This window comes from Phascolarctos cinereus, unplaced genomic scaffold (genome assembly GCF_003287225.1).
Source record: "Phascolarctos cinereus isolate Bilbo 61053 unplaced genomic scaffold, phaCin_HiC Scaffold_726;HRSCAF=1367, whole genome shotgun sequence".
NCBI classification, from domain to species: Eukaryota; Metazoa; Chordata; class Mammalia; order Diprotodontia; family Phascolarctidae; genus Phascolarctos; species Phascolarctos cinereus.
In genome coordinates, this window is record NW_027556098.1 from 228,229,007 (window position 1) to 228,244,606 (window position 15,600).

Sequence of the window (15,600 nt, forward strand, 5' to 3'; positions counted from 1 at the left end):
CCAGTGAAGAAGTCTTTTCCCTGTAAGAATTTGGAACCTAACTCTCAAATTCAGGAACTCTCTTTCAGGAAGTGAAAAAATCACCCGTGACGTAACCCCTCAGACTGGAAGTATCTATTCTCAGTATCATTAATCTCTTACCTGTGCTCAGATCCAGGATGACAAGCCCAGAAACTCTCCCATCAAGATTAATGTGGGAAAGCATAGGACACTTTTTTTTTTTGCTTTTTAGGCAATTGGGGTTAAGTGACTTGCCCAGGGTCACACAGCTAGTAAGTGTCAAGTGTTTGGTCTGAGGCCAGATTTGAACTCAGGTCCTCCTGACTTCAGGGCTGGTGCTCTATCCACTGCGCCACCTAGCTGCCCCAGCATAGGACACTTTTCACGTGCTTCTCTTGCACATTGCCTTTTTGCCCTTTTTGGTAGAGAGAGGGAGGTGAGTAGGAGAAATCCCACCCACCACCTTGCTGTGCTCCAATCTGGAAGTCTAATAGAGAGAAAGTTCAGGAGATCAAAAAGGGTCAAATTGCATAGATCATGGAGGGGTTAGCTCCTCAAACTATAGTCTATCCTCCCTCTTAGAGGCAGCCCCAGTTACTAGGGATCAATCAGAAGGGTTCTCGGTTTCTTCTTAGGTAAAGGACAAAAGTGCATGTCTACCTCCATGGGAAACACTCCTTCCTAAAAAGGTCTGCAACCTACAATCTCATCAGATCTACTGAAACATTCATCAAATTATCAGGAGTTCTTTTGATCACACCCTAACATACTATCAGTGGGGATGTGGTAGGAGCAATATCCTAACTCCTGCCCCCATGAAAGTTAAAATAGTTATTTATTTTTTTCCTTAAAAGTTATTGAGACCATCCTTAAGATTTGACTGGCTCGGGGGACTTAAGGCTCAGGCTATTGATATCAATTTCTGGTCACCTGAATACAAAACAGCCACAAGGAGCTCCAAGTGCTCCCTCTGATGCATGGTTGCTAGATTATAACTTGGGCATGGGACCCAGTAATGCTGGCTTGGGGCAACAGAATAAGATGCAGACCATGGCTTGGTAGCTAGGAGACAATGAGCACAAATGCAGATCCCAATAACAGTAGACATCAGTGGGCAGTAGGCAGAGATGTGAACCTCAGTTGCCACAGATAGCAGAATGGCTCCCAGCACCATGGTAGCCCAGTGGAGAAAACTGAGCACTGGAATGCACAGGGAAATAAGGCAACCCTCCTGTAACCCATCATTTATTCTAATCCCAAGCTAATTGGCTCTACCACATTGCTGCCAATACAACATTCAGTGATCATTGAACAAGTCCCATCCAAGAAGGCCGAGAGGACCAAGGAGTGGCATTGTTGGGGCTGGCTTGCTTTGCGTGACTCGGGAAACAAAAAGCTCAGGCTTTTGACATTGCTTAATGGTCACCTGGTCACCAAGTCATGAGGAAGTCTGGGTATTCTGTGTGATGCTTGGCTGGTGGAACACAATGGGAAATTTAATCAAAGGAGCTCCACTCAGGGGTCTTCAGTGCCCATCCTCGTTGAATAGCCTCCTGGTATGGTTATGTAAACTTTCTGTTAACTCTTGGGTGATTGATGAGTGTCTCATCATTCCAATATTGAACCTAAATTATGAGGGACTATCCTGAGTCAAGCTCCAACCCTAACAATAAAAAAAAAATTAAAAACAAACCATCACACTCAGAAAGTTTAGAAAAGGTTAGGAAATCTACAGTATTTAGGGGCACCAGAGTTACTAGGAAATATTGGCTTGGGTGCTTTCCCTAGTCTCTGCCAGCTACCCAGATTTCTTTCTTGTCCTCTTTGTTTATACTATTTATTATTTCACAGTAATATATTAAATAAATATGATTAATATATTGATATTATAGTATTTATATTATGTACTCTGAGGTATATTTGTATGATCTTTTCAAAGATAAGATAAAGATACTAAGTACAATGTCCTCTCCACAGGTGGAGAAATAGGCCACACTACTTCCTTCCTTAATTAAATAATAAAGTCCAAAACCTTTGCAGAACTCCAAAAGTAGTGACAGAGAGGGTGGCCTAATACGCTAGATGAACCCTTACCTCATCCAACCAAATCTCCCAATAGTCCCCAAAGTCTCCATAGCTTCCATCAGGTTCATCTCATTACCATTTCTCCACTATCCTAGTTCCTTCCTCTATATGTCCCTTTATTTGGACTTCTTACAATACTCTTCTCTCCCCTTTATCTCCTATCTCCACCTAGTTCATTAAAACCTGTAGTAAAGGTGGCACCTATAGAAATAAATTGATGTGTGTATTCAATTAAATAACATAGCATATTTTAGTATAGTATATATAATACAGTTTACTTTCTTGTGACAAGGCAACTCTAATATTTAAAAACATGCACTCTTTTATCTCCTGCATGGAATAATTATACTTCTTGTCATTCTTATAGAATACTTCAGCAGCATTCTTTGTTCTAGATATGGATAGCTCAGGTATTAATTTATTTTGTTCAGTTGTTTTTCAGTTGTGTCTGACTCTTCATGATTCCATTTGGGTTTTTCTTGGCAAAGATCCTGGAGTGGTTTGCCATTGCCTTCTCTAGCTCATTTTATAGATGAGGAAAGTGAGGCAAACACAGTTAAGTGACCTGCTCAAGGTCCCAGAGCTAGTAAGCATCTGAGACCAGATCTGAACTCAGGAAGATGAGTCTTTCTGACTCCACTGAACCACCTAACAACCCACTAATGTATAACTCTTCTTGTTGGAATGGACATACGTGAACAATTCTCAGTTGTTTTTTGCTAAAACATACACACACACGCAGAAAAAATGTTTGAAGAAATGTCAAAAAAAAACTTACATTGTATTTCTTTTATTCTCTGTTATGTTTTTTGGTTTGTTTGTTTTTTTGCATTTACCTGTAGGCAAACTTTTTGGGTTCAAGTTGCCTGGTCTGAGGCTCCTGACCTACCGAAAGCAGTCCTTACCACAAGAAGACCCTGATGTGGTAGTGATTGACTCATCCAAGCACAGTGATGACTCAGTGGCCATGAAGCACTTTAAATCCCCTACAAAAGAAAGCTGCAGTCCCTCGGAAGCAGATGACACAAAAGCATTGATACAACCTAGCAAATGTTCTCCCTTGGTTAATATCTCGGGGCCGCTTGATCATTCCTCTCCCAAACAGCAATGGGACAGACTCTACCCTGACATGCTGCAGTCAAGCTCCCAATTGACTCATTCCAGATCAAAGGAAAGTATTTGTAGTATACGGAGGGCATCTTCAGTACATGATATAGAAGGATTCAGTGTCCATCCCACGAATGTATTTAGAGACCGACATGCAAGTGAAGGTATGTTTTAAAAAAATTAAGTATATTTTGATATATCCGAAGAGATCACTTCCTTGTTGGTTTATTTGAAGTTGGATCCTTAGGCTAGGAGGGAAAACTTTGACAAAAGATAGAGAGTTTTGAAAGTGTTAAGGTTGACTTTGATAACTATAACAGCTTCCTACTGTGACTCCAAATGGATGACCTGACTTTTCTGTGTTTTTATTTCTGCGACACTACAACAAGCATCCTCTACCTGCCCCATATGGTGTTAATTAATTTATGTTGATTACAAGACACTCTTAGGTGATAAACACTATGATGTACAATATAATTCATTTTTATTACACTTAGCAAATCACTGTATGTTCTGGGCTGAAAGAAAGAGGTCAAAGATGGTTGAATGAATAGAGGTATTCTATTAAGCAACTATTTCTAAAATAAATATTAATTACAAAGAAGTCCAGTGAACTAATGAAATAGTTGAAAATAATTCTATTTTTGTTTTTTATTCCTCCTGTTTCCATGAATAGAAATCACCCTCTATACCTAGAATGTATTCCCTATTACTTAAGTCTGTTTCATGTTAGGTGCCTCCTCTGCATGAAGCGTTCTCTGATAACTAAACTGCAGACCCCTGGGTAAAAGTGACAAATGTTCTTTATTTTAAATCTCCTTTTGCCCTTTCTTAGTCTATCTTCTACCTATGGTATAGATTTCACGTATTAGATTATAATCTCCCTAATGAAAGGAACTGAGTTATTTTTTCATCTTTGCATTTCTAGCATCTAACACAGCACCCTGTACATAATAAGCAATTAATACATTTTAATCAAATTAGAAAAGTCTGGGTTTGTAATAACATAATGACCTAAATACGTCAATCCTATCAACTCTTCTGCCATATAATTTATACTGCATTTCATAGTAGGATAAAATGCAGTCATTTTAAAAATGAATATTTTTTTTAATTATTGGTATATTCTAACTTTTTCAAAAGAGTTAATGTGAATCAGACAGAAATATTTCCTAATGTCCAGAATACTGTATTAATTACCTTAGGGGGACATAAAAACATAAAAAAGATCAAGCTCCCCCCCCAAAGTAGCTTATAATTTAATTGGAAAGTCAGAAAGCATACAAATGCATAACAAATAGCAACAGAAACAGCAACAAAAACCTACTGAAGTGCAAATTAATAGCTTAAAACCTAATTAATCCCAATTCAACAAATTTAGAATTTATGATAATTCTTATGTGAGCAGAACTAATTAATTTATTTTAATTAATTTTAAAAAGAATTAGTAAGCAAGTGAAATGCTATACATAATAGTTTAGTTTTGCCCAGCTTAAGTACACATTTTAAAAACTGCTAAAACCATTTTATCATTGTCCATTTACATACATTTACCACACTAGTGAAAACAAAATTCTTCTATACTAATTAAAGTAGGCCACATAGTACCTCTACTGGAAATACCAACATGGCTAATTAGGCTGATTAGGAAAATTCAAACTATTTTCTGTTAAAATAGTTTGAAATTCAAATTCTTCACTAATTCAGAATGGTCGAGTCAAAAAATACTAGGCTGATAAGGTTAGATTTGTTTGACCAAGGGAATGACATTGAAAAGGACAGAAATGATAGATTATCCTATCAGCTGTTTCCAAATGATTGTAGGTGGTTTCATCATCTAGCAGAGTAGTAAAGCAATCCAAGCATGAAGTGGTAGAAGCCTGTATAAGAATGTTTCGAAAAGCGAGGAAAACGGAGCTGTTCAGTTTGTAAGGAATAAATGAAATCTAGTGATAAATTGGAGATGGGGGAAGAAGACAGGATTCTGAAATGACTCCATTTTCAAAATCAAGCCTGGGTTTGGGAGAGGGGGCACTACTTAGGATACAAGTAATGGGGAAATTAGAAAGTTATGTTGGTCAGGAAAGAAAATCTATCACTGCATCATTTTTGACATGGCACATTTGGAGTTTTAGTGAGCTATTTAAATAAAGTCCAAGAAACTACAGATCTAATTCTGGAGAAAAAATGAAAAGTTGGAGTAATGGAGTATCCATTTGAGAATCATCTGCAAACAACACTTGAAATCTTTAATAAAATCATTTAAGTAGATAAAATTCCCCCAACTCCACCTTCAAGTAGTAAAGGGAGAAGAGCAGAAGGCTTGTAACAAATCTGGGTTTAACAGTGGTAGAACATTGAAACAGCCAGGTAAAATGGAAAAACCAGAGAAGACAGGAACCTCAGTAAATTATAAGAAGAGAAGAAAATCCCAACTTCACAGGAATTGAGAGAAGGAAGAATTTGTGGAAAAGATAATAGCCATACCTACAGCAATGACATTGAAACTACTCATCTCTGCTGTAGAATAGTGAAAGAGGAAGTAAAGATTATGGATAGCACACAAGCTGGAAATTCAACCATAGTAAACCTTTACAGGTCAATCACAGAGCCAGGGACTACACAATCAATTTGCCACATTAGTAAATTAAGTGAACAAAATAAAAAGATTCAGGTAAATAGTAGTCAAATTCATTGTCTAGAATCCTAGTGTCAGAAGCAACCAATTTGAGCAAACGTGCACTGCATAGCCACAGACTTTAAAAAAAAAAAAAAGATGATTTGATTGAAGTCTAATCTTTGATTGGGTCTTTGGGGTCTCCATTAGTGCTAAGTTATTGACATAACTTAAACATATCTATTTAATAACTGATTTAATATTTCATATGTATATCTGCATAAGCAGGAAATTACCATTGTTTGAAAACAGACTTGGCAGATCTAACAGAAACTCAATGCCAAGATTTTCCAAAATCCATTCATACTTTCCTTTCCTTTCCTTACCCCTTCCAGAACTTCCCAATCACTCCCCAAAGGTACATCTTTTACTTGCAAGAGTTTTTCTTTTGTTATCACTCCTGAAGTAATGGAATGATAAAAATAGATATTTTATTCTGTTCTTGTACTATTGAGCATTTGTAGCTACTCCAGAGTAGATTAAAATAAGATTGACCAGACCTCATAGGACTATATTCTTTGAAATCTTTTGGAAACTGGTTCATTTGTAAAGGGAAATGGAATTGACACCTTTTTGTGGATCAATGTTTTATCCTTTTAATATAATTCATAGAAAATGTTAAATCTCCTAATTGGTTTTTAATTCTGATAACTGATTTTGCAAAACAAGAGAGCTCCTTTATTTATAGGTTAGGTGTTTTCATCTCTTCACTCTGTTTGGAGTGATGACATGATTTGGGAAAATGAACAAGTGATTTTCAAATAATTTAAAGCACCTTCAGAAGAGAACTCTAAATACACACGAGCAGCTTGGGTGGACACAGTTCAAATGGAAGTGGTCATCCTGTATAATCCATATACTCACATTCTGTTAACTATCCTATGTATCAGTTACTTGTGGTACAGAAAGAAAGGAAAAGAGTTGGCCGTTATACCTCAACTCTATTTGTATATTGGAGTCCAAGACATATTAGGTTTACAATTCGATAGAATGAATATTTGCTTTTGAAATTGTTTCAATTTTGTGAATTGAAACAATCAAAATATATCTCCAGGTTTTTCACATGCTTAGTAGTAGTATAGATGTTGCCAAAATGTTGATCATTTTTTTAAAAATCTTGGATATATTTGGCTAATGTTGAAATAACTAATTATTTCAAGTCTAATTTTGTGACATTTAGACAAAATAAATGCTACAATATCAATGGACGATTTCCCTGTTTTGAAAGCAGTCTGAAATCTTTCATATTTATATTGTCTTGATACACTGAATTTAGCACCTAGAGAACAGTGGGAACTTAATATTAAGACATCAAGTATACTAAGCAATCACAATGGACTTTTGAAAAAAAATATTTAATAAATATTTTGAGATAGCCTAGCATTTTATATGTTCTTACTATTAACACACTGCCCCTTAAACACTTAACATAAGTCCATTTACTAGGGTGCTTTGAAACTACTCAGTTTCTTTAAAAGATGAATAATTCAATATGGCTGGACACAAATATGGAGTGAAATGGATATGTGCATACTTAATATATGTTTTCAATGCATTCTTAATAAGAAAGTATAACTGTCAAAAATGAAAATTAGTTTAAGGTGTACGGTACTATAAAATCTTTCTTCCCACATGTCTTTTATGTGCTGTTTCAGGAAACGTTGGAATTTAGCACATACCTGGATTAATATTTTTGCACTGACACTATTGCCAGCTGAAGAAACTATTCTCCATATTAGCATAATGGATATTGTTGAAAAAATAAAGTCGGATGACTTTTTAATGTCCTCTAAAATGGAACCTTTACAATATCAGATGAATTTAATTTAAATTAATTGTCCTTTTGCATGGTTAAAGAATAAAAATTTGTGCTAATTCCAATCAATGGCACATTCTACTCTATTGCATTCTGTTTCTTTGATATGTTTTACAATGGTAATTCTAAGAACAAAATGCAGGTTTTAGTCTCCTTTTTATCTTTCTCTCCTTTTCTTTATTCTTATAATGCTGAATACAGACAATGGTCGCCATGTCAAAGGTAATGTACAAGTATAGATTCTGTTATCTGATGCTTAAAGCGCCATGTTATTCGGCATGTTACCTTGCCTGTCATATGACCTGTATGATATTCCATTCTCATGCGGACCTCAATAGGGCCTGGCATGTTATTGAAGTAGTTTGGAGTTTGGCTTGGTTTTACTAGAGACATTATAATGTACTCCACTAAGTCACTGTAAGCCAGTACTTACTGGAAGAAGTATGAGGATAAAGTGACAATGGTGCACCTGAAAGAGTTAAGATACTTCAGCTAGTTCTACTGGGAAGGAGGCACATAGATCTGTTTCACATGCAAAACAGTTGAGTAGACATAAATGGCAGGAACAGAGCTCCATGGTCGTCTCTTCATTTATTCCTCTTTTGTCTCCTTAAAACTAGTTTCACGTTCCTGGATGGCAGGGGGTATGGTTTTAAGCTTACTGTAGTAGTAAAATGTGCATGCATGACATTCATTTGTTGATATTCAATATCACCTTTAAATAGTTTTTAATTGCATCCAAAATTAGTCTCAAATCACTGGTATTAACTGGAACAGCAATTTTTTTTTTAAAAAAGGCTACTCTGCCATACCTTCTAGTGAATTTGGATTTGATTAAAAATGTATAGTTTGTTTTGTCCACTTTCTACCATATCCCATTAAATACAAGGTGTCACAAAAGATAAGAACAACATTGTTTCATGTCAGATTGAAAGCTGTTTTGTCATTCTCTGTGAAACCATGCATGTGGCTAAGTATTGTGAGTATTGTAATAAGAACTCCTTCTCTGGTGCATGTGTGTTGCATGTGCAGGTTTTATAAAGCAGCCATCCCTGGTGTGCTGAAAAGTCACTATTTTGGCTTCTTGTGAATATCAGTGGTGTTCTGTACACTCTGTACTTTTGCTTATTTTTCACTCCTATGCATTCAGTGCTGGTGAAGATTTTGGATAAACAGCACTGAAGACTGAAGACCTTACTACAAAAAGGCTAATTTTGAGCAAATGGAAAACGTGGTAGAGTTCCCCCACTTTGATTTTATCCAAAGACCTTAGAATTTGAGCTGAAAGGATTACCTGTAATGGTGGGATGGTGTTTCAGTCTCTATGGTAAACTTAATCCTCAGCCTATCCACTGTGACTGTCAACAAGGAGGCCAATTAGTGTCAGTTATGGTGATAAGGGTGTTTTTTTTTTCTGACTATGATTCAGGCATTACTCTGCAATCAACATTATATAGGTAGATAGTACTAACTTTTAGTGCCTGCCATCTTGGGCTATATTTGAAACAAGTTTATTAATTAGCAATAAGCTCACAGGTAATTTTGCAGACACTTGTTTCTCCTCAATAAAAAGAAACATGAGTTCATTATTGTTTTAAGAATAAATAGTTCAGATAGTCAATATCCACAGACCTTTATCATAATGTTGTTTCTGTTTTCCAACTAATTCATTTTGTTCTTCAAATTTTCTTCAGTGTTATTTAATTTCATTCCCTATTTTAAATAAAATGGGCAATTTTACAAGTAGCTTTTGGCTCTCTCTACAGCTGTATCACATAAGACATTTTTATTTAATTTTATAAAAAAACTTACTTTAATAAATTTTTATCTTAAGATGTGAAAAGCTAATTGAAAGATAAATATAAACACAGGTTCTCATTATATCTGACATTTATTGGAGATGAATCACCATAGCACTAGTTTTGAAAACTGCTAGGTAAGGTTTAAGTGGTTATTCAAGTTTTCCCTAAAGTAGCTAGCTGCAACTGTCAATCGCAAAACATATTTGCAAAATGTTTTTCTGGCTTCCCAGAAATGGATTTAGACATTACATAATTGAAAACAACTTCTAATAATAATTTAAAATGACAGCTAATAATAGCTAGTGTTTTCATAGTGGTTTAAGAATTACAAAGCACTTACAAATATTAATTAACTCATTTTATCCTCATAACAACCCTGGGAGGTAGATGCTATTATTATCCCCATTTGACATATAAGTAAACTGAGGCAAACAAATGTTTAGTGACTTGCCTAGAGGCACACAGCTAGTAGGAGTCTGAGACTGGATTTCAACTCAAGTCTTCCTGACTCAAAATCCAGCACTATATCCTTCTGTACCACCTAGCTACCCTCATATCAATTTAGATATTTATACATCAATAAAACCCACAAGTGTGACTAAATTATTCAAATACCTAGCATCATAAAGAAACCTTATTTACTGAGATATAATCAGGTAAGGGCTTGGAAGAATTTCAGGTTCATCTTATTTGTTTCCTTTCAGGCAATACGCCTGACAGATACATATAAAACACCATGAAGAGATCAGTTTATATTCTTTTATTAAAGCTATCCAAATAAAGTGATTCCATTGCCTTCTTTAGCAACTTGTTAGAGCATCTTCCGACCCACAAAACTAACCTAAATCCTTCTTGCTGGAATTTAATCTCCTTTGCTTTTAATGTCTCCTTAGTGTACTCAACCACTAGCTGGACACTGCCATTTAATGTAATAACACTTTAACTTAAAGGCCATTATTAAATCAGTGTTCAACCTTTGCTTCTAAAGTTAAATCATTCCAACTTAACCTTTTCTCATAAGATCCATTCATTCCCTTTAATAAACTTAAATGTTTGATGCTATCATTTCCTCAAAATAACTAGCCATAGTCTACAAAGAAAGGCTTCACCATTATCAAAACAAGCAGGATTACTTCATTAATTTTGAATGTAACTATGTAGATACTATAACCATTTCTGTAACATGTCACAGGCTATTCTAATTCTGGTCCTATTTGAATTATTCAGCTCCTTTTATGCACCTGCATCATCAATGCCCATGTTGTCTATTCATTATCTGAATCACTGATAAAATATCTTATCATTGAACCGCTATGACCTTTTGAAGACATTATTCCTAATTGTTGTGCAATGTTCAACAATGAAATAACCCTTTCCCAAACTTGTGTAAGTCTCTAATAAGGAACAAAAACAAAAGCCCTATCCATTAGTTATTATAGCATTCACCTTTTCTAACTAAGAATAGTATGGCTATCCTCAGAAATAGGTTAGTTTAGACTTTTTCACAAAGGCTGCTAAGTAGTTGCAAACTGATTCTCCGATGGTATAGGCTCTTCATTTATCTTATATGCTTACATTATATATTAAACACTATATACACTGAATAAAATCCAATCAGAAATGCACAACCATTTCTTTCAGGCTCTTTCCAAGTGTTAATCTGATTGGTAGGTGATGCTTAGAGGCATTCTTTTTCCATGATCTTTTTTCGGAAAGGCCCAATTTGTGTCTTTCAACTGCTAAGGCTACCCAGCTAAATAATGCTGTGATAAACTTCAGAAAAACCCCTATGTTTCTAAGAGACACCTTAAACCTGCTGATGTGAATACTTGTTCTAGCTTGATTTATTTATCTCTCGAGAAAAAAATCCATTTTTTGTATTTTTTTAAAGCAACACTATGTCCTCAGCTATGTTTCCTTTCTTATACAATGAGGATATTATTGTTGGTCTTCCTTCAATGCCTGGTGAATTTAAGTAATATTTTAGTATTGCAGTTAAATAACCTTAGCTTAAATGTTCTTTTAGGGTGTTTTTGTTTTGTTTTGTTTTGTTTGAGAAACCAAACCTAAAGGTTTAAGAAAAAACCCAAACCCTTAGATTTGATTTCTCTAAGTGTATCTTGGATCTTTGTATTCAAACCCTTGAACCTGGTTTAGTTTTATACTTCATCAGACATTTTGTACCATATGCAGCTATTGGATTTTTTAATTAAGTTTCTTTTTTTCCAACATCTCCTAATACATTGGGCAGTTGGGTCTTTTGAACTGGTAATTATCTCTTTAAAGAATACCAGACTCTCCCATATTCCTGTGTCTTCTAAGTATATATTCATCTTACTACTGCCACGTGTAGGCAGGGGTTCATTTTATTTAAATTCATCTTCTCAGCTTCTCAGGTGACTCTCCTTTCTTTCATTTTCTTCTTAGTCCTCATAGGTCTTGATCACTTTCAGTAAGGCTGCCTGTCACTTTTCAGTGCTTAACCAAGTCATTTCTGAAAACAGAATTAAAAAGTAGGAAACTCTGATGTCTGATTTCTAGCTTTTGAATCCAATTGCTTTGTGGCCATGTGATCTCTGCCTCAGATTTCTCATATTTGAAATGAGAGTTATAAAATTACCCAAACTCAGATAGGAGGAATACTCTCATTAATATTTTGGAAAAGTTTTGAAGGCTAAACATGCTCTAAGCCAGCTTATTTCCTCTTGTAGATTTTTCAAAAGCTTTGGAATATAAACATTTGAATGCAAAATTAATTTTTAAGAAAGCATAATGAGCTACAATGTAAAGGATTAAATGACATTTTAGTTTATAGAGAAAGTCTTTGCTTGATGCTAGCTTCCATGAATCCCTTTAACTCAAGAGTTCTTCACCTGAGCTAAGTATAGACATCAGGTTTAGTATCTTAACATTTTAGCAATATTACATTCCATCTCCTATATCTGAATTTTTTAACTTGGGTTCCATGGAGAGATTTTGGGGGGTCCATGGATTAGAAAAATATTCCTTTACTTTCACTAATTTCTTAGCATTTCCTTCAATTATTTAAAAACATTATTCTTAGGAGAATGTTGGCTTTCCCAGACGCCAAAATGTTCCATGACACACTTTAAAAAGTCAAAGGATGCCTACTATAATTTTTGATGAACAAATTAAATTTGTAGGTGACTATGATCAGGAATCAGTATGTGAGGCACTAAGAATAAAAATCTGCAGTAACAAACAGAATTTACTACTGAGGAAAAGACATCTTCCATAAATAAGATAAGCCAAACCACCTTTAGCAATAAAAGTGAAGCTTATTTTATTCTAGTCTATGTCTGGGAAACAGAAAAAATAAATAACAAAGCTCAATCCCGTTTTTCATTTATCATCATAACCATTTCATTTATGGTGATTGGGTAATTGGGATCAGTTATAGAAACAAAGTGAAAAGATTGGCAGTGCCATGCTCCTTTTTACCCATCGCATATAAAACAACTCTCTATATAGCATTGTCCTTTCAGGAGTGGGTGCTAGACAGCTACTGTGACAACTGAAGCTATAGACATTCCATCAAAGAATTTCAAGCTATTTAGTAAAAAGAGAACATTTTCTTGGACCACCCACCCTCTCCTAAAGCCTGGTCAAAATCCTTATCAGTAGCCAAAATTGTCTTTTGCTGTGGACTAGAAGTTTGAGGGCTGTAGAAGAGATTAGCCACAAAGAAAAAATTGTTGTGAAAGCCACAAATATCACAACTTGGGTTGTGATGGAAGTTATTACTATTCTTGAATTTGGCCTTAGAAAGCTACAAATAAAAATATATCTATACCAGGCTTATAACATCTAATAGAAATAAATTGGTAATACTTAGTGGGAACTTCTCTAAAAACCATAAGAATGAGATTACTTTGGGGCCATTTTCTCCTCTTATTACAATCCTTGTCATATGAATAGAAACAAAAGTCAGAATCTATACTCAAATTAGGACAGTCTAGGCAATATATGCCAGGATATTTCAATAGAATACATCGTAGTGACAGACCTGGCTGTCACCATGAATGAAATTCAGTAAGTGAAGAGTTGCAACTAAGAAGAAACACATTGTTTTAATTTAATAAACAATTGTTTATTTCTGTTAAAATTTCTTAAAATGTTTTAATTAAAATCTGTTAAAAATTTCTTAAAATTTTCATAGATAAATACCTTGTGATTTCCTTTGAGTTTTGTTATAAACTCAAATTTTATATAGGCTTATAGTTTACAGGCTGTTTTTATTTTTTAATATCACACCTATATGGCATCGATTGTTCATTGTGGTCTAAAATACTTGATCTGCAAATAATTATTAGAAATTAAAGAAGTATTTTTACTGTTACCTACTAATACTTAAAATACATTCCAATCCCCCAAGTTCTGGCATGATTCTTAGAGAAAAAAGCTAGTAACATAAAGCAAGATATGCAGGCTCAGAATTATCCTCAAACACATGTATGTATATGTATATATATACATATATATATATATATATACACACACACACACACATATATGTATGCGTGTGTGTGTATGTATTTATATATACATATATATGTAAACTAGTTACATTATGGGATTCTATATTGTATTCTATAATAATTCTGTATGTGCTCCTAAATACCATTAGGGCAATATTCTTGAATAATCCTTCCTGCCTATTTGCTATTAGAGAAAAAATAATGATGGGTATGGAGAGCCTGCCTTTCACATCAGAAAACTCCATTGGCGACATCCTGGGTAAGCAGCAGAGCAGTAGGTTCCGTGGCAGAGGAAAGTATATCTGGTCACACTGGAGAGGAGGAAACAAGTGAGCAATGAACCAAGATTTTCTAACAACTTGTCTTAATGCACAAGGGGCATGGGAGAGAAGGTATATATGCCACTCACCTCAGATAAATCCTCCATGATTACAAAATCTTATCCCCAAGATAAGAATCTGTGGATGGCAGGATTATCTATCTAGTTTTCTCAGATGCACGAGTCCTCAAGGAGTTTGTCTTAAATCAGGATGAAGCCATGACAAAAAGGGAAGAAAAGAAAAATTCTACACAGAAGCTAGATTTCTCCACTAAAGGGATACCAATTATTCCACACACACCCCATCCTCTACCTCGTATGTAGTCAACCCATCCTGTTAACCCTTGGCTACTTCAAGCTAGCCCATCATTTAAAGATGACATACTCTTGTTAGGGGCACTTTGCAAAGCTTAAAACGTGAGGTATCCAGCCAGCTTATCACTTCTCCTCAGATTCTGACTGGGGACTTACATCAAATAAGCATCCAGGGCACAAAGGTCATGGGATAAATAAGAGGAAAGGCATACAAATCTGGCCTGCAGATGTTGCTTATCTGGAATTTCCATAGTTGGTATATCTTTCCCATATGCAAATTCTTCCTTGAATCATATCCATGATATGCATGGATTATAATGAGAGATTCAGGAGGGCATTTGAATTCAGAATTCGACCAGTAACAGTCGGTTGAGGTTTTTTATTTTATTCCAACTTTAATGAAGAAGCTAAACTTGCCATCTTCTATCTCAGTCTAGGCCCAGGGCCAAATTCTGTCCCCTGAAACATGCTGCATCCAGGATGGCAGAAAGTGACCCAAAGCCCTGTATTTGGGTACTAAGTCATTGAATTTAGTCTTATCTGAGTTACGTATGTACTGGACATACCTAGTCAGTGTTATCATTTAGAACCATTCTTTTCTTCTTCTGTTCCCTCCTAATATCACCTACTATAAATGATTTCTGATTTTTTAGGACCTTTTAATCATATCAAGTCAAGTCTACTGGGATCCACATCTGATTCAAATCTCAACAAATACAGCACCATCAACAAGATTCCTCAGCTTACTTTGAATTTTTCAGACGTCAAAACTGAAAAAAAGAACACATCCCCTCCATCTTCTGAGAAAACAATTATTGCACCCAAGGTTAAAGATCGAACACACAATGTGACAGAGAAAGTTACCCAGGTAGGTATGCTTTACAATCAACTTCCATTGAGGCTTTCATTCTTTCTCTTCTTGCATTACTTTGTTGTGTGGGAAACATATTTCTCCCTAACACAATTAGGATTAGCAGTAA

General features: G+C 35.2%; 1 protein-coding gene across 1 annotated transcript in view; it reads left to right on the top strand.

Moving 5' to 3' along the window:
* Nucleotides 1-15,600, top strand: part of KCNH7 (potassium voltage-gated channel subfamily H member 7) — a 567,074-nt gene that overhangs the window by 424,459 nt on the left and 127,015 nt on the right. The window contains exons 4-5 of the mRNA XM_078146161.1: nucleotides 2,928-3,356; nucleotides 15,274-15,488. Coding sequence (XP_078002287.1) covers nucleotides 2,928-3,356; nucleotides 15,274-15,488 — 644 coding nt within the window. The remainder of the gene's footprint in view (nucleotides 1-2,927; nucleotides 3,357-15,273; nucleotides 15,489-15,600) is intronic.